This window comes from Parasteatoda tepidariorum, chromosome X2 (assembly GCF_043381705.1).
Source record: "Parasteatoda tepidariorum isolate YZ-2023 chromosome X2, CAS_Ptep_4.0, whole genome shotgun sequence".
NCBI lineage: Eukaryota > Metazoa > Arthropoda > Arachnida > Araneae > Theridiidae > Parasteatoda > Parasteatoda tepidariorum.
Genome location: NC_092215.1, coordinates 35,552,467 through 35,571,980, shown reverse-complemented (window position 1 = coordinate 35,571,980; position 19,514 = coordinate 35,552,467). Strand labels below are relative to the sequence as shown.

General features: G+C 30.0%; 1 protein-coding gene across 1 annotated transcript in view; it reads left to right on the top strand.

Moving 5' to 3' along the window:
• The window catches only part of LOC107448481 (uncharacterized), a 44,901-nt gene extending 26,968 nt beyond the window's left edge, over positions 1-17,933 (top strand). Inside the window, exons 15-27 of the mRNA XM_071188288.1 lie at positions 1,046-1,191; positions 2,346-2,781; positions 3,959-4,767; positions 5,204-5,327; positions 6,051-6,194; positions 8,067-8,325; positions 9,234-9,616; positions 10,370-10,569; positions 11,637-11,754; positions 12,682-12,899; positions 14,137-14,417; positions 15,316-15,503; positions 17,596-17,933. Coding sequence (XP_071044389.1) covers positions 1,046-1,191; positions 2,346-2,781; positions 3,959-4,767; positions 5,204-5,327; positions 6,051-6,194; positions 8,067-8,325; positions 9,234-9,616; positions 10,370-10,569; positions 11,637-11,754; positions 12,682-12,899; positions 14,137-14,417; positions 15,316-15,503; positions 17,596-17,768 — 3,479 coding nt within the window. The 3' untranslated portion in view covers positions 17,769-17,933. The remainder of the gene's footprint in view (positions 1-1,045; positions 1,192-2,345; positions 2,782-3,958; positions 4,768-5,203; positions 5,328-6,050; positions 6,195-8,066; positions 8,326-9,233; positions 9,617-10,369; positions 10,570-11,636; positions 11,755-12,681; positions 12,900-14,136; positions 14,418-15,315; positions 15,504-17,595) is intronic.
• Positions 17,934-19,514: the final 1,581 nt, after the last annotated feature.

Here is a 19,514-nt window from a genome sequence, read left to right as displayed (position 1 = left end):
ACAGCCGGATTCATTTTCAATAATTTACAGGGAAATTAACATCCCACGTAAAACAAATTTTTCCCCTTTTTAAATACTTGTAATTTCGAATATTTTTGTAATGAGTTTGTAAAATCTTCAGTTTCGAAAATGTAAGTTTTGCAGTGTTTATTCAATTTCATTAAAAAATTCATATAAAATCATTACTGCAACTAAATACACTGAAATTTGCAGTTCATTATCATTGATAATACCTGAATATACAGTAATAAAATCTTCTGTCATTGAACTTTTAAAAAGCTCTGTTAAGTTGAATTTTTTTAATCGTAAATTTGATTTATATTTTCGCTATGTAGAGTTTTGAAATAAAAGTACGAACGCGGAATGAGATCTGGAGTAACTTTTGTGTAAAATTCTCGTCAATACTATGAAATATGCTGTTAAAAGCAAAATTAAGGATTAATTCAATGAATTTGTTGAAAATACCGTTAAATCGCATTTTCGGATCTATGGCATATTTTTCATTATCTCTATTAAAAAAATGCAAAAACTTTAAAAATAAATTTAAAAATATTCCCCGTAACATTTCTATAAATTGCAGCAATTAGCAACGAAATCTTACCTTTAAAAATTTGAAACATTTCTTATTTTAAGAATCATAGATACGCTAGGACGCCTAAACAATAGTTCAATTTTCCTTAGTGGGAATTAAAAATTACTGACAATACAATAAATTTTTCTTTCGAAAAATTTAATTCGCTTTTCCTAAAACTTGCATATGATAAAAATGACGTTTTAAACATTTTTTTTAAAAAGTGTAATTGTTTTCTAAAGATTACGAATTTTAAAAAAAGAACTTTCCATTGTTTGTCAATATTTTGAGTCACAAATATCAGCTAAGGTACTTAAAAACCAGCTTTTCATTTTCAAATCTCTTCGGACAAATCGCACTCTTGTCCCATGGAATCTTGATATTACCAAGAAACGCATGCATTAACAAATTTTGAATTGAAACATGTATTTAACTCTTCGGAATGGCGCTAATAAATATAAATTGATCTTACAGGTACTTGGACTTTCAATAACTTAGTTATCAAAGGTCCGTTAACTGCGAGTAAAATTTCCGGTTATGATCTTGAAGATATTTATGAAAGAGCCCTCAAGTTGAATGATACAAATTTACCAGAAATGACATTTAAGAAAAGTCTGGAGGTAAGTTTTCTGTAATTTTTTGAAGGTATATATTTCGTTACCAAGATAAATATTACTTTATTCTTCACTAAAACCTTATCTGGGTATGCAATATTTCTGGAACTAAGAAAGTTTTTAATTTCTGTAAATGCTTTTTCTCAAAATTAAATCACTAAGTGATTTAATTTTTCTTTATAATTTGCTCTGTTTTGTCATTAGTTTACAATAAAATTTCATTAAATAGAGTACGCAATGTTTGCATTTTTATCCACTTCTGTTTTGCACGAACCTTTAATCAATCAAATAATCGGCCAAATCATCAATCAAAACTGTCAGTAGCCTTGGATGGTGCACTTTCAGGTAGCATAGTGATCAACTAGGATCACAAAGCACTCTAGTTAGTTTTTCTTTATTTTGTGACATATTTAGTTCGTTAAATTAACATAATGTATCTAGCGCAGTATAGCTGCTTCCGGTTTACGTCATTAATTTCCCCATTTTGAAAGACCTGGCCACCTACTATAGTGCTAAAAGAGTTCTTTATCAACTTTTTTGAATACTGCGGTATTAAAATTTCTAGAAGAAATAAATACTTTTCTTGACTTATTTTTCGCTTAAAATGTCCCAATAACATAAATATTTCTGCTTGTTCAACTGTTCCTCTGAACTCTTCTTATTTAGTGTTAATTTTTTTAAAAAGAGCCTTGCGGTAGTTTTTCCCTTTTGTTAAAACGTGTACTTTAAAATGTTACAGTAAGTAGGGATCAAGTTTACAGAATCTGGAAAGTACTGTAGATACAAATAAACTATGGCAGCTTAAGTCAAAATTTGCTTCTGATTTTACTTCTCATTGGCACGACAGCCCAGGACGGGCCTTGGCCTTCTCAACAAGCCTATGCAAAGACATTCTTCCATTAGCCAAGGTTCTCCAGTTTATTATCTTTAAAACTTGTAGGTCCTTTTCAAGGCAATCTAAAGATCTTAGGTTTGGTCGTCCTCTTTTTATTAGTTCTGATTTTACTAATCTAAAATATTGTCTTCAAGGGAGTATAAAAATTTTACAGTTTTGTTAGAATGCCCAAGAGCATAAAATCGTATTAATCATAAATTTATTTCTCGCTGTAAAATTGCTTGTGTTAAAAGTATATATTCATACATAAAAATTTATTTTCCAGATTGATGATTTAGAAAGCCATGATATCAATGGCTACAATTTTGAGGAAGACTTTGTTCTTAAGTATAAACCCCAAACAATAACTGGAACAAAGACTTTTGTCGATATTGTTTTAGAAGAAAACAGCATTGTACTTTCAACAATCAATAATATCAACATGAAAATCTTCAATAACACTCTTTTGCGAATTGGAAATCAAGTCTTGAAATCAAAAGTATTTAACAAAAATGTAAAAGTAAACAAGTTGATTGTTAAAGGCTCTGTAAATGGAGTATCTGTTGATAATTTTGTAACGCTGAATGAGGACGTATTTTTACATGCACGAGAACTGGATAATGTAACTTTTCAAGAAATTGTAGCCGGAAATTTAGAAGTAGCAGGTAAAGTAAATGGAATTGATATAGAAGAAATGATGAAGGATACATTGACTTATGGGGGTAAGTATTTTATCAGCGCTCTTTATAGCATAATCAATTGAATATAGCAATCATCATTAATAAGTTTGTAAATTTAACTCTATTTTTTTGTCAAAATAGGCCTCTGAATTTAACCATTACTTTTGAAAATTAAGTTTCTTTTAAAGCAAAGGGTATCATTTAGGGGTACCTGCCAAGTCCCGTAATACCTGTTAATCTACGTGGCACAGAATATACCTTATCCTTTTTGGAGATGTTATTCTTTAGTGATTAAAAATTTTAAGTTCATGAATTTTTTGCTCTGTCTATGTAGTTATATCAAATCTATTATTTTACATTAAGCAATTGTAAGCAAGCATATTGTAGAACAAGTTGTTCAGTTGTAAGCCCCTGATCAAAAATATAAATTGATGAATTAATTTTTTGTCTTGTATCAAAATTTTAAATCGGCATTAAAATTTTTAACGAAACTATCACTTTTAGTTCTAAATGGATTTGCTTTGAACTTCATAATGTGGCAAAATCAAGAAATTATTTTTGTAGTTCTATTGAAGCAGCTGTACGTAAAATGTTTTTTAGACTAAAAAGTGAAAATAAAACTTGCAATTTGAGTTCAAACACTTTCGACAAAAATATATCAATTAGCGAGTTTTACTTGAAAAAGTAATCCCTGTTCCCAAATTTATTGATATAATCGTTTCGTCGTTCAAACTACAGTACATAACGATTATTTTTTAAAGTTTAAATCTTTATAATTTACCAAATATCTTCCAAGTTATTGCCACTCATAGATTAATCTTCAAATGTTTCGCGACTCATAGGTAACCTTTTATGCTTATTTTTTCCTTCATTTGACTTCGCTAGCGTGCCTATAATAATGAATGCTTGGCGCAGTATAATCGCATTCTTTCACTCAGCTATTATGCTCGTCTGCCAATCTATCAAACTGATTTTAAGTACCGAAATAGAAAGTATTGTATGTAGACGAATGCTCCGTGATTTTCACAACTTCATAATTTTAGTAATTCATAAATCTGGCTCTCACTTATATTTTGTGAATCTTGACTGACTGCACTCTTGCCCTGAATTTCCAATTTCGAACAAAACTACTAATAAATTTTTTGTTAAATTTTTATCTAAGTTTTTGCCATACCCTTATTTTTCCGTAATTTTTATTTTTTGGAATCCATATTTTTAGGTGATCAGGAAGTGAAAGGCACTCTGACTGTAAAGGGAAATATTAATGTAGTACCAGACGGGAACCTACAAGTTGGAACCATTAATGGGGTTAATATTAGAGATTTATGGGAAGACGCAGTTCTGATTGATGGACCTCAAGAAATAACAGGAGAAAAAACTTTTACAGACTCTGTTACGTTTCAAAATTTAGAATTTAAAGATACCATTGATGGCGTCTCAGAATGGGATATGAAGAACTGGATGTTAAGAGATGAACCACAAATAGTCAAAGGAGACGCTGCGTTTTTAAATGATGTAACTGTAGATGGCATTCGTGTAAATGGCTTGATAAATGGTATAAATATAACAGAGCTGGATGAGTCGGTAGTTAAAATAAATGAACCTGCTACTATTGAAGGTCCTGTAATATTTGGAGATACTGTGACATCTCTAGGTGATATTACTTTGTCTGGAAATGTTAATGGTATAGACTTGTCGGAGGAAGCTGTTTTGAAATCTGGCGAAAAAGTAATAACTGGAGTAAAGACCTTCACCCAGGATTTGGTTGTTGATGGGGATTTAACTGTAAGTGGAAAGGTGGATGGTGTTTCAATTGAAGACATTTGCAAAAATACCCTTGTTGCTAAAAAGGAGCAAAATATTACTCATTTGACAATCAAAGGAGATGTAACTCTGACGGGTGGTGGAATAGTTGGAGGCAAAATAGCTGGAGTAGATATAGAAGAGCTTCGTAAAGTTGTTGCTTTGGATGAAGACTCATTCGTTATTGATGGCTATAAAGTCTTCGAAAATTTAACAATTGAAGGGGTAAGTTTCCTTTTATTAAATGATTATTTTGATTCTTCAATAATTTAATGTTTCAAAGTTAAACCACTAAGGCTTTATTGCAAAATAAATGTTTGGCATTGCGGCCTATGAAAGTACTTTTTTACACTTGGAATAAGTTTTTAGAGAAATCTAAATCTATTTTATATTCTGTCATGTTTTAGTCCTGCCAATGTCAGTAGAAAAACTAACAGTACATATTAGGACACATTATAACATATGACTTGTGAACTTATTTTCTTAATCTTATTTGCTGACCTTTTATTTCTGAGTTAGCTACTGCTAAATAAAACTTCAACTTTTGTATGTTTTAAATTTTTAAAGATGAATTTCATCCCGTTCTAATTGAAAATTTAGCTTATTGCCCCAATCATTCATTTGAAATCTTAATATACTGAATGAGCATTTTTTATTGTAGCCTATAAAACTTGAAGGAAAACTTGGAGGCGTTGACTTAAAAGATCTTTATCAAACTTACATGAGCTTGACACGTGATCAAATTATTGACGCTCCAATGGAATTTGAAGAAGCAAATTTCAAGGGTAAGAAATGTTACTTTATATGGCTGTTTCAGTGCAGTAGTGTTCAATTTTTATTAATATCTCAACCCTAATATATTTCGAATGTTACGAGATTAATAGGATTAAATGGTTTATTGGAATTTAATATTTTCTGGATGGATCCATGATTAAGAAGTTGATACTTTACATTTTTCCCAGTTTTGCTTTTTACAAATAGCTAATGGCCATTCTGAATTAAGTTGATTAGTTTTGAATTTCGCCAACTTTCCGATAATTGTAGCCTGTGTTGTCTTTTAAACATTTTCTTCCAGATCTTTGAGTTTTAAAACGCAAACTGAGAAAATTAATTCGAAGATTCTACTAAATTCTCTAGCAGCAATTTATCAACTTTTTATAGTTTTAAGTTATCTCAGCAATGTATTACAATAAGTTAAAACTACTTTTCTTGATGAACTTAAATTTAAATTTTCTCAACTCATCAATGAATAATTAGTACAATTAAATTTTAAAGTTTGTTTTGTGAATATAACTTTAAAAATAACTTGCGCAAAACAAATGGAAAATGCCTTACTAAGAAGCAATTTAGATTTTAAGGAAAACTGTAAGTTTGTCCTTTTGTGTCGTATTTTCTTAGATTTTAATTTTCTTCACTGTAGATTTCAGTTGAATATTTATTAATGTTCATCTAATTGGGTTTTTTTGTTGATAATTATCTTGTTTAGTAATTAATAAATTCTCTTTCAGGAACCCTTGCGACGGACAAGTTTGATTCGCTTAATAATCTTGTGAATGGAATTGATATCAAAGACCTAGATGAAAGAATTATGAAAAAGGATGGATTACAAACCATTGCCGCGGATCATTACTATGATGAAGTTGTCTTTTTAGGTAATATATTTAAAGTTTAGTACAGTTCTTAAAATGCAGAAATTGAGTTACGCAGCATTTATTTATAAAAGTAAATATTAAAAAATCAGTTTCAATTATATTGTTTTGGTTATAACATCAAATTAAAGTTAGCTCACATAGATTCAATATGAGCAGCATTGAATAAATAATCCCAAGAAACTGAAGATGTGAGATATTGCCCGATTAAAAACTTCATTCGCTTTAAAAGTATACAGACATGAAATAGCAGTTGGCATGTTTCAAGCGATTGAAAATAGGCACCCATTTTCAAGACTTGCCAGGCGTGAATGTAAGGGGAAAATGATTTGTAATAAAAACTTAGTTTCCAATGAAAAATGGAAAAGTAAAATTGAAACAAAACTAGAAAAACCACGGAAGCAGACATAAGACAAAAAGAAGAAAGATCAGTGGCCGATAGACGAATCGGGGTAAAATCCATTTCCACTCGTTATGGAGTTTCAGGAAGAACTATTGTCGTTAAGTAAACATCATTCAAAGGAATAAAGCAAGATTCCAGGTCATCAAGATGAGCTGATGTAAATGGGTTGGGAAAAACTTTTTGGGAATACTAAACCTACGCCTAAAAATGATACTCTTCCGATTGCAGAACTAAAAAGCTACTTACGTTCAGGAGCCCTGTATGCGTGAACAAGAAATTAGTGTTAGCTCATACTGTTATTTATAACTAGGAATTTAACGTTTGCTGTATGGCATCAATCCAACTAAATATTGCATATTTTGATTATTTGTAAGAAAATAAGTTAACCTTTAATTTGCTTAATTTGTTGTAAGAAATCTCAAATTCAAAACAAACTGAGAAATATTTTTTGGAACGAAATGCGCGAAATAGAATTATATTTATACTTCAACTTTTTGTAATTATGAACGCTGATTACATTCAAATTTCAAGAAAAATACGAAATTTTGAAAGTATTTTAAAGTGAAAAAACTTTTTTAGTTTAAGTTCCTAAAAAAGAAATAAATTGTATTGATATTCATCATTAAACCCAAAGTTCAGAATGAGACTTCTGTGCTATCGGGAACTAACGAGAAAAATGTTTTATGAATATTTTAAAAGTTTGAGAACTGCAGTTTTAAGTCCGTACAGTAAATAAAAATGGGTAGTCCTTCATTAAAAAATTCTTGACTTATAGTATAATTACATTCAAAACCTCAGCTACATGGGTTTTACTTAAAAAGTTTGAAATCTCTTAAATAACAAATAAAATGCACGAAATAGTTTTACTTGCGGTTGTGTTGCTGTAATTTTTGATTCGTAAAATTTTACTGTAATGTTTTGCTATATGTAAAAATGTAAGGCATTTTTTTCCAAACTTTAGATTTATCTAGTTTTGAATCTAGAATGTTTAACAAAATCTTATAAAATTAAATAACTCAGAAACAAGAAGCAATTAAACGTCAGAATAAAGAGCAGACCAGCAGTAAAAATGTCATTAATTACTTTTTCGAAATTAGTCGAGTGGCTAATGGGTGAAATATAATCCAAAGAAAGTTAAATCTCGTTTTAAGACTGTTTCTGCAGTCCTGATTTAGTAACCTAAAATAATGCAGAACCAAATGTCCGCGCTGTTCGATGGAAATAAGACTTAAATCTAAAAATCATATTTCAGCAGCACAACTGATCCTTTTTCGCTGTTGGGAGAATTTTTTGTGGGAACTTAGTGTATATTTGAAGCTTTAGTCCACTATGAGTATAAAATTTATATCGTCCTTTTATCTCATTGTTATTTTGAAATCTAGTATCACCCGCTAGTCACTTTGTAGTTCTAGAATTCATAACGTAGATTATGAAGATCTTAGAATTGCCATGATCAATATAAATATTTTCAGATGACGTATTTGTTGCGGACAGAGTCAATGGATTGGAAGTTCCTAGTGGTCTGATGCGTCGTAATAAACCAAACTACATCCAAAGCCCAAAAATATTTCAAAAACCAGTAACTGTCCTTGGCGATCTTGACATTTCCGAAGGTAAACTTATTCAAGGGGTTGACGTATCTGACTGGTCTAGAAAAGCTGTTCTTACGGAAGGAACATTTGAAATATCTGGACAAAAGACTTTTAAAAGTCTGGAAGTTTCAGATGTAAAGTAAGTCTTCGAATAATTAGTTGCATTATTTTTTGAAAAACTAATCTTCAAGTTTCTGTTAAATGGTCCTTCTGTCTTTAAACAAATTGACCAAATCTTTTATTTCGTAATCCAGCTTAGATAAATACGAAAGGATATTTGTCTCAATTGCCGTAGCTGCCAATAATTGAGCTTTTTTCGGAAGATTTTAAAGTGTAGAGAAAATAAATTTGTTCAGTTTTGCAAAGATGTGCCTATTTTTCTAGCACAGAATCTTCTGCTAACACTGTTGAGATTACTAGCTCAAAGATGCATATCCCTAATATGGAAGAAAATCTATTCTTAATTCAATAATATTTAATCTTTGTACAAATTATAACATTCTGCATAGATCAATATAAATTAATGGAATCGGAACATTTAATAGCTTTATTTTCAGTAATAGCTCATTTATTCATTTGCAATTTATTTTTATGCATACACTTCTTACCCCGAAAACTAGATAAAAAAATTGACTAGTGTTTTAAGTAAAAAACGCCATATTTTAGCTTTTTTCGCTTAATTTTCCAATAAGCAATGGATCAAATCTCTTATCTTATTCTATTGTTTAAAAAAATGGGGGAAATACTTCAATCTTTTTCATAAAATAAAAATTGTGTGTAATCCAGTCTAATGCTCTGTTCAAATATGTATAACCGTAACTTTTACGCTTTTGCAGAAAATATTTTCCAGTGATTACAAATATCATTTTTTAGTTAAATAAATTTAGTTTAAACTGACGGTTTAACCACAGAATAAACTTCTTGATTTATTGGGTTAATTTTTAAAAATTGCTTTTTAAAATTTCTACTTGACACTGACACACGAGGTTTTCTGCAAGAAACGTAAGAACTATCATCTATTAAAATGAATTTCACTTAATCTTATAGAGTGGATGGTCTATTGGATGGTTTGAAAATATCAGATGAAGCACTTTTGATGTCTTATGGAGAGCAGGTTATCACTGGTCAAAAGACTATTAGAGGTGACGTTGACATAAAAGGCTCTCTTACTGTGAATGGCCTCATTAATGGTGTAGATTTGGACTATTTATCAACGCATACTCTACAGAATGATCGAGAAAACACAATCACAGGACTTAAGCACTTCACCAAGCCTTTAACCATAAAATCACTTCAGGCCCCAACAGTAGCGGGTGTTGACGTAGTTGAACTTCAAAAAAAGATAAATACAAAGCTAGATTATGAAAAGGTCCAAAATAGACTGGATGAAATTAATGAGGTCGTCATCAAAGTTCAAGATGCATTAGAAAGTAAGTAACTTTGAAGTTAAATCTAGATAATTTTATATTGAATGTACTGTATTTAAATTTCAAATATGAACCATATTCTCTAACCAGAGTGTATTACTAGAATTAAAATAAGCATAGCAACAAGCAAATATTTATTCGCTTAATTGCATGCTAACAAGGCTAGCGTTAAGGACTTCAAATTATTAGTCAGTAAATTAGCCAAATATCTAAAGTATTAACAAAGTTTCAAACATTTTAGCCCCATTTAGCCAAATTTTTTTCCATGAAGTAAACTTCAAATCAAAATACGAATTTACTATAAACTGAATTTTTATATATAATTTACTATATTAATTTTATTTTAATTATATTTATTTTACATTAATTTATTTTATTTTACTTTAATTTATTTTACTTATTAATTTATTCTACTTATTAATTTATATTTTACTTATTATAATTTACTATAAAATTCAAATTTAAATAGTCATTTTGAAGGAGAGGAGAAAAAACAATGAATGGGAGATATGAAAACAAATCTCTTAATATAGTGGTTATTTTAATTTCCCTCTTGAACCCTTCAAAAATCAAATTTTAGCAGTTTAGTTAAAAGATGTACCGCCAAGGATAGAAAGGTAAAAGTACATTTTGACTTAATTATTCTATCAATGGAGTTATAATTTTTATTAATGTTCGTTATTCGTAATGTTTCTTAATGCTTTTTATTAATGTTCGTTATTAAAAACTAATTTTAGTTTTATTGTGCAATTTCAGAGCAAGCTGTATTATTTCAATACTATGAACTGTTCCAAGAGCTTGAAATACCGAGAGCTTACAGTTGGCTTTACTTGTGGAATAAAGATTGCGGAGAAATGTTGCTTCTTGCTGATAACTCTAGCTCTGTAGATTTGTGTTCTTCCATACGAATCTTTAAATACAATGAAGAGCAAAATCAATATCTTCCTGAGCAACAGGTAAAATAAATTTAAATGTATCATTTTTGGAATTTCAAGGTTGCTTTTGATTAAACTTTTATAGTTTTAATTGAATTTATGTTGGAAACAATTAGGAAAATTTTGTTCTTAATATCTTACAAAAAGTTTATTCCCTTTCAGATACTTTTTTCGTAGTTGAATGTCACCTAATTGTTGAAATAAAATTGCGTAAGATTAGATTGATCTCTATATTATATCACCCGCGATAATTAGTTTAGAACAGCTTCTTTTTTTAAATATGTTAAGTCATTCAAGTTTGACTTGGTATTTTGTGCCATTAAACTTATTTTCGTTGAATCCTATAAAAAAAATTTCTGAGATTGAAAACCTCTCCGAGAGTTTGCGTACTTTAGGAAAACATCAGCTCCACGTATTCTAGTGATCCTTTCACTTTTAATTTATTTATATCACGGGTTATTCAACTGCAGTACGTAATATATACATTTCTCGCCATATATTAGATTCCTGCCCTTGTCAAAAATCTATTCAAGCTAATCTTAAGATCAAAAATTATTTTTCTTTGTAAGGGCACTTATAACATGCTGAATGTTTTTAAATTTTATTTAAAAATCAGTTTTATGAGAGTTTAAAACAAAAAACTTAAAGCGAAATCTGAAATTTGAAACTAATCTGAATGAAGTGATTTTGAAATTATCAGTAATTCAATCTCAATTGTTTCTCTACCTTCGAATATTATTCAATAAGATCACCTATCCATTTCAAAAATAAAATGAAATGAAAAAAATGGGTTACTAAACTAGTGTCTAATGCCTTTAAACACTGCAAATCAATCAAATCTTTATCTATATATTTATACACGTTTTACATAGTAATTTTACTCGCTTGACTTGGGTAACTCTTAATTTAGCAATATGCTGCTGAAAATTTGCAAAACTAACGTAAATCATAAAAATTTCAAAAATGCATACATGGAATCTTGTGATTTTAAAACCACTACTGAAGCGTTGTTGAAATTTAAATTTTAGTCATAAACATTTTTTAACTTTACAGACTAATTATTTTATACAAATGTTTGGTTTTCGTAGGAATTGCAAACGTCGTATGCAACATCCATGAAAAGTTTAGTAATTGAGGGAAAGACTTTCTTGTTTGTTGGAAACCAAAACCCGAAATCAATCTGTTTGGGAGGCAAGACTAATAAAGGTAAGATTTAATCTTAAGCTTATTGATATTTGTGTAACTGTCTTACAAACTTAATAGACTAATTGAATTTAGCATGGTCTCTATATTTTCGCGTAGAAATAATAGAATTTACGCTGGCAAGTAGAACAGATTTATTAACAAACCTCTAGAAGACAAAACAAGTTAACTGTAGTTTCTACTTGAAAGGCATGAAGTTGCATACAGTGTAATAACGAAACTGAAATGACGTTAGAGAATGTTCTAGAAACTAACATTCTATAAATAACTAAAATCTTGAGAGGCATTTAAGCACGCGCCTAAGTAATTTAAGTCTTTGTAGAAATCGTGAGCACTTGGAGAATTGAACTCAAGATCTCCTATTTGCAAGATGAATGCCTTTAGCTGTCGCTCGGCCATACCAACATGTTTCGTGTCACTATAATATCCTGAACACTAAATATCTGACCTAATTTAAGCAAAACACAATTTATACAGATTACTTTCTGATTACAACATGATAACTGCAATTAAGATTTGAGTTTTATGAACTGTCGACCCCTTAATCAACTTAACCTTTCAAGTGTTTGAATAAACTAAGAAATATAACTTAGATTAATCTTATGAACTGTAGAAACAATATGCAAGTTTTTCTTCTGTGCAAATTCCAGCTGAGCTTCCATCTTCACTCTTCAACTGGACTTATAAATCCAGTTTTAAGTTATCTATGTGAATATTTAAAATAAACCTAGAATATGGATAGTTCATGAATTAATTCGAAAAAGATGTTAAATACGGTGCATACCATTTTATGAAAATTTTTAAACTTGGGAAATTAAGTTAGTATAGATTTTAAAAATGTGAAATTTTAAAGTTTTGACTTTAATTGAAATGATTGTTAAGCCGTTTTTAACTTTAAATATTGTAATATTTTTAAATTTTACTTTGTAGGCAATGCAGAAATAGACATCTATGAATGGACAAGTGAAGGCTTTCTTCTATTCCAAACTATACCAATGAGTCCTATTATTAAATTGGGTGTTTTTACGGATAATATTCTATCATGTTTCTTCAGCGTTGAGATGCGCTCGACTACAGTGTATTGTACTTCTAATCTTGATGACGAATTCACGTATAGAGAAACTCTGCCAACAATTGGTTGTAGGAAGGTAAGTTAAACACGGATAAGCAATGCTTTCCAACACCTATTTCAATCTTTTTCAATACTCGTTGACAAAACTTTCTACTATAAGTTGCCTCTGACTTGACGCTAAGAAAATTTGAATTTTAGATGAATGACTCAATTAAAGTTTAATCTCTATGAAATTTATTGTACATTTAATGTAAAAATATAGTACGAATCTGGCGTGTTGTCATACAAAATGATTGACACAACGACCTTCACATAAAATTGCGCAATATTCGAAAAGGAAAATCAGTGAAATATGCACAAGCATAAGCTATACAAAATGCATAATTGGCACTGGGCGAAGGATAAGACAGCGGCCATCCCTTTCGATATCGTCATTACGGCTGAAGACAATTTAAGGTCACAATCACGGTCATCGCTGGACATGCTTTTTTATGGGAGGAAGGGATGTAATGATCTTTCGCAAGATTATACTATATAAGAAGGGACTTTCTAGACGTGCCATCTACCAATATTTGACAAATGCTGGTACTAAAGTGGACACCGCAGCTAACGGTGTCAATACGAGGGGTAACCAATATTGCAAACAAATGTCTCATCCATGTCTGGTTTGGTCCTGGCGAATGAAGCTCGGATTACGCCTTGTTTAAAAAGATGGACTCAGTCAAGAGCAAACGCTCAGCAATGCATGAAATTGTTCGTTCGTGGTGCGCAAACAACCGGTAAAAATGGAAACATTCCCGCAACAGCCCGATAATGGCCAGGAGGGTCAAGGTTAAGGCTTCACAATTTCGTGACCCACTGCCTGATTGTGAATTGGAACTGTGGTTTGGATGGCGCATACACCACCTTTACTTTCCAGACAGGCAGGTACCCATCTATCTATAGCTAGGTGGGCTTTAAGCTTCTCTGGGGGGTCATACTCCACTTCAGTTAACCACTGAACCATAATATCGTAACATATCCCCCTGACCATTTCTACTTAGCCAGGCATTATGTCCGATATAATTTCCGTTGCATTCGGAGACTGCCATTTCTGGACACCCTGAATAAGCTGGAGGAATGTCTGAAACTATGAGGAATTTTCAACGTTCAAATTCTCTTATGATTTTCAATAATTGAATTTAATTCTTTATTTCCACAAATTACTTTAAATTTTTCTAAAATTTAACTGCATTTCTATAAAAATCATAGCTTTATGTTTAAAGTAACAATCTGCCTTTTGATATATTTCCTTCTGTTTTAAATCCTTTCAGGCTGATATTATGAAGTCTCACGGAAAAATAATTTTAGCACTGGCAGCTGAAGACTTGAGGCCACGATCTATCAATTACATTCCAGAGAACAATATAGATATTTATTTCTGGAATTTTGAAGCAGCAGTTTTTTCGAAACCTGTACAAGGGATTTCGTCAAAATATGTCCAGTCTTTACTTTTGATGGATTACCATACAGATTATTCGTCTTACCTGTTCTTAGCTGTTGGAGGAGGACGAATTCCGAAACTCCAAGAGGAGCCTAAAGTCACAATATATAGGTAAATAAGAACTTTCTCAGAACTCTCAGGCACCAACCATTTCCATCTTGTATGCTTAAATTAAGACAGATTAACCGAGAATTTAATGATTTCTTGAAGCAATGTACACAATGGTTGCTCGGTCACCCTCTCAGTGCACTGGATAATTTTAGAATGTCATTTTTAGAATGCCCTAGTCAGCCCCAGAAGAGAAAAAAGAAAAATTAAATTTTTTACTGCTTGTTTTTATTTCCTGATAAATAGCACCTCTGACTACTTTACTAAGATACAAAGCATTTTTTTTAGATCTTTCTCACCTCCACGAGGTTATATCCGCAGAAGCAGATTTCTGATATTGTATAAATATCGCTGAAGTAAAATTTAAATAGAATAGGAACACCAAAAAGACTGGTTAAGTTAATATAATTTAGACACTCAAAGTTCGAAACGAAATAAGCAAATATAAAAATGTATAAAGAATGGAGAGTATATATGCTACTTAACGATATGATTTAAAAAAAAGATTTCATGACCCTACATAGTTGCCAGGTTATGAAATTAAAGCGTAATAAAGACTAGTAGGGAAAATTTTTTAAGGTGTGTTTATACTGAAGCTAAGAAGCGATAAGATTTGTTCCTTGCCTTAAATTTGCGTGAAAAAGGTATACGACAAACTTTTTTTTTTTCTTTTTGCTTGTAAAATTTTCACCGGATGATAAACGCAGACTTACAAAGTAGTAGTTACAATTTTAAGGCATTATTATAAAATCAGTAAAATTTCCTGAAAATCCAGTTTTAAAACAATCAAAACGCGCTTGTTTTATTTTTGATTATAATTATTGGTTTTGAAATGTTTTGCTATATTGAGTACGTATTTTATAATGTCAAATGATCGAAACTTGTAAATATATTTATGTAGGTATGAAAACTCTACAGCTAAGTTCCAAAAATATCAAGAAATCCCAGCAAATGGAGAACTGGATTGGATTGTCTTGCAAACTGGGGAGTTGATATTGTTTGTTTTGGATAAGGAAAAGGGAACTGTTAAATTGTATGAACATAAAGGTGCTTCAGGATTTGTTCATATAGATACTATAAACAGCGTTGGTAAGCAATGTATACTTTTTGAATCAAATTTAAAATATCTTTTGAACTGTAAATATCTTTTGAACTTACAAGAAAATGGTACACACAAGGCAATAGAAAATGGTTGAACAATTTTATGTCTGTAATGTGAGATATTTTTGGAAAAAACAAGACTCTTAAGCTCTTCCCAAACTTTATCCTTCTCTTAGAGGGGGAAGACATTGCTCTATTTAACATACATAATTTTAGTTACTGTATTATGCGTTGATTTCAGTGAAATCCACATCTCATTATAAATTTTTTTTTGAATTTCAAAATTAAGCATTTTTAACGGAAGAGACAGAATGCAAGAGCAAAAACTCCCCAGACGTGTGTGCAGCAGGTTCTAATCTAACGAGATTACAACAGGAACCGTTCTCGATTTATTGAAAATAAGCTTAATTGAAAGTAACCAAACAAATAAGCAGTATATTTAAATAACTTGAGGAAAGATTCAAATCCAAAAGAGTTGTAATATTAAAGCAAAAATATAACAATGATTTTTAAGCAGTTGTGTTAAGAAATTCTAATTATGGAATAAACATCTGCTTCTGTGCGACTACATTTAATATGTTGACTTCTATATTTGGTGGAAAAATATGAATATTAGCTGAATTAAATAAAAATTTTAAAAATCTTGGAAGAGTAAACATGTAATGTTTTTAATGGTATGACATGGCCTTGGTCTAAAGTTCTAAAAATAAATTTCTGCAATTCTTCTAAAATTTATAGCTACATCTGATCTTAATTTATCTGGCGATTGACCTGTTTATATTATGTAATTTTGCAGAGTGGAAACATAATGTACAGTGCGTAAAATAAAAAGCGGACCACCCTGAATAACTTTTGATCTAAAGATCGAATTTAAACGTTCTACAACTTAATTTTAATGATTCGATAATGTGATATCAAATATGCTAATTAGTGTAGACGGTATTTTAAATTACGAAATCGGACAAAAAATGTACTTTCTCAAAATAAACTTTTTTTTCCCGACAGTTTCGGATTTCTGACTCCCAAAATGTAGAGGTAGCCGAAGTCTGGGGATTGTGGTCCCCATAGTTTGGTTAGGAAAACTGTTCAAAGTTTGAACCCCCTAAATGTTAATTTTTTCCGTATTTCGCCTTATCTTGAAAACTTGTTAAGAATTGAAAAATTTTCGCACACAATTAAATTCGTTTGCCCAATGATAATTCCACGGAAAATATAACTTTAAGCAAATTTTTATTTTATTTAATAATGATCGAAAAGTTTTGAATTGTAAGGTATATAATTTTTACATTTTAATTAATGTAATTTTAAGAGACAAAATACAAAATTTGAGTGGAATCGGTCGAATAGTTCCCGAGTAATCTAAATTTAAAATTAGATTTCTCAGAGGAACTGTGACATTGCTCAAATTTGTATTTTGCCCAGAAAAATTACATCCTTTAAAATGAGGTAAAAAATTTTATACCTTACAATTCAATTTTGTATCAACTGTTATTAAACAAAATAAGAATAAGTATTTACTAAAAGTTATCTTTGGGTAAACTAATTTTCGAAATGTGTGCAAAAATTGAAGTCTCATAGAAAATTCTTAATGGCGAAGTGCGCAAAAAAGGAAATTAACATTAAGGAGTTCAAACTTTAAATCTCTCTCCTGATCGAACTATGGGGACCATCTTTCCCAAATTGCGACTACCCCTATATTTCGGGGGTCAGTAATCCAAATAAGTCGAAAGAAATGGTATATTCATAGTGCGTTTTTGTGTCTGATTTTATAGCTTAAAGTATCGTCCGCACTAATTAGCATATTTTAGATTACCCCTTCGAATAATCGAGAATAATACCTAGAAGGTGAAGATCAGATCATTAGATCAACAGTTATTCAGGGTGGTCTGTTTATTTCGTGCACTGTACGTCATAAAGCTAAAAATTTTAAATCTTCATCTATGAATCTGTTAGCTTTTACTCGATAATCATAAATGCAGTTTCTGATGGTTTTCTGTTTTAAACTCATGCATTTCAGTTTGACAGTAGTTAATATTTTTACGATATCTTATTTTTCTAAAACTTTGCAATTTTATTTTAGGTACCATAACCATACATCCTTTCATTCGTCACCATGATAAGGAAGACAGTATCAACCATTATTTAGCATTTGCAGGTCCCCATGCTGCTATGGCACAGCCAGCACAAGGATTGGATTATGCAAAAATTTTGAAATCTAAAGTTAAAGGAAGACGTTTTTTTATTGATAACTGAATTTGGAGTTTTAGACTAACTTATATTTTATAACGTTTACACTGTTATTGTTAATTTTGTTTGTTAACTTACTTATTTTTAAACTAGAAATTTTAAAAACTATTATTGTTGCTTAATATATATTTATTTAAATAGCATATTCCTTCTAATAAATGTTTAACAAAAGTTGGTGTCTTTCTGTTTATATGGTTTTGTTTTGAGTGTTCAATTTTTTCTAGTTTACAGCATTTAAAAATGTTTCTATTTTTTCTTCGGGTAAATAATGTTAGCAATTAATGTAAGCAAGGACAAAAATAGAACTTTAAAAGAATCTATTTTTGCTTAATTTTACTATTTGTAATCAAGAACACTTGTATTTTCCTAAAAGTATAAATTAAAGCTAATATATAAATCACTACACGCAAAAAAAGCTTCAGTTCAGTTAACTATGTTTCACAAAATACCTAAATTCTTTTCCCTATCTTTTTCATTTAACAAATTTATGTTTTACAAATCCACTGATAAATGTTTTAAAGGTACAATAATAGTCGTAGTAATCTAAAAATGCTACGCCCATTTTCTTTTATCCTGATTTTGAGCAATGTCCATTTTCTCCTTGTTTTGTGCTGCTACTTTCATTTGTTGATTTTGAATAATTTACTCGCAAGTATAAGGTCTTAAATTTTGCTAAAAGTTGGTGATTTGAGTACTTTTGAAATGTTTGTAATGAATCCGCAGATAAATTTAAAACTACGGGTTCAATATGACGTACATCGAATAACTAGTATTATTGATAATACGCAAAAATATTCCAAAAGAAAAGTTTTTGAAACTTGAGTATTTTTTTTAAATAAAAATAGTGCAAATTATTATAAATCTGTATTAAATGATTTAATGACAACTATTTCCACATATGCATTAACTAAAACAATAAACTGGTTACCTAGAGTGAGACTGAAGGGGAGCTAATAAATTTTAACGCTTTCAAAGTTTGAGAATAGCAAATTATAAACGCCCCCCCCCCCAATCCAAAAAAAAATTGTTTGAATACCGTACTGTAATAACTTCAAAGTGATCTTTTATTTAAAAGTATAAACACACATTAAAGTTGTTATTTTAGAATATTTTTTTTCGCGCAAGCAGTCTATATTTCAGATTTGATTGAAAGTTAAAAATGCTTTACATCATTTAATTATCCAGTTATATTATTAACGAGCATTGTATTAGAAAATTTTAAATATTCTGATACAATGCCTGTTGATTTTATAAAAAATATTATTGGAAATCTAAATGGACATTAAATACTGGAAAAAATGTTTTTTGATAAGTTAGTAGATTGAATTATAGGCTTGGAGTTATTTTTGTTTTTAAATTAGTAAATAATACAGTACAATATTGGCGTAATAAAAATATACAACTTTAATAAATTCATTAATATTTTATTTAGACAGTTAACTAATACAAATTTTTCAACTTATTGAATAGGTAGTTTATGCAGGAGTTTTGAAATTTTGTAAACAAAAGAAGCTGCTTTTTTAACATAATTTATATGAAATAGAAGGAAATAAATTTAAATACCCACATGTTGTAAACCGCAACTGTAAGCAAATTGCCAAAACATTACAACTAAACAACTCTGAAAAATCGTTTGCATAGAATCTTATTCGAAACCAAAGCATTAGGATAAATTTAAAAATAAAGAGCAAACGATATTTTCTGAAATCTGAAGCTTCGATTTTTTTGATAGAAAGCGATTTATTTTCACCT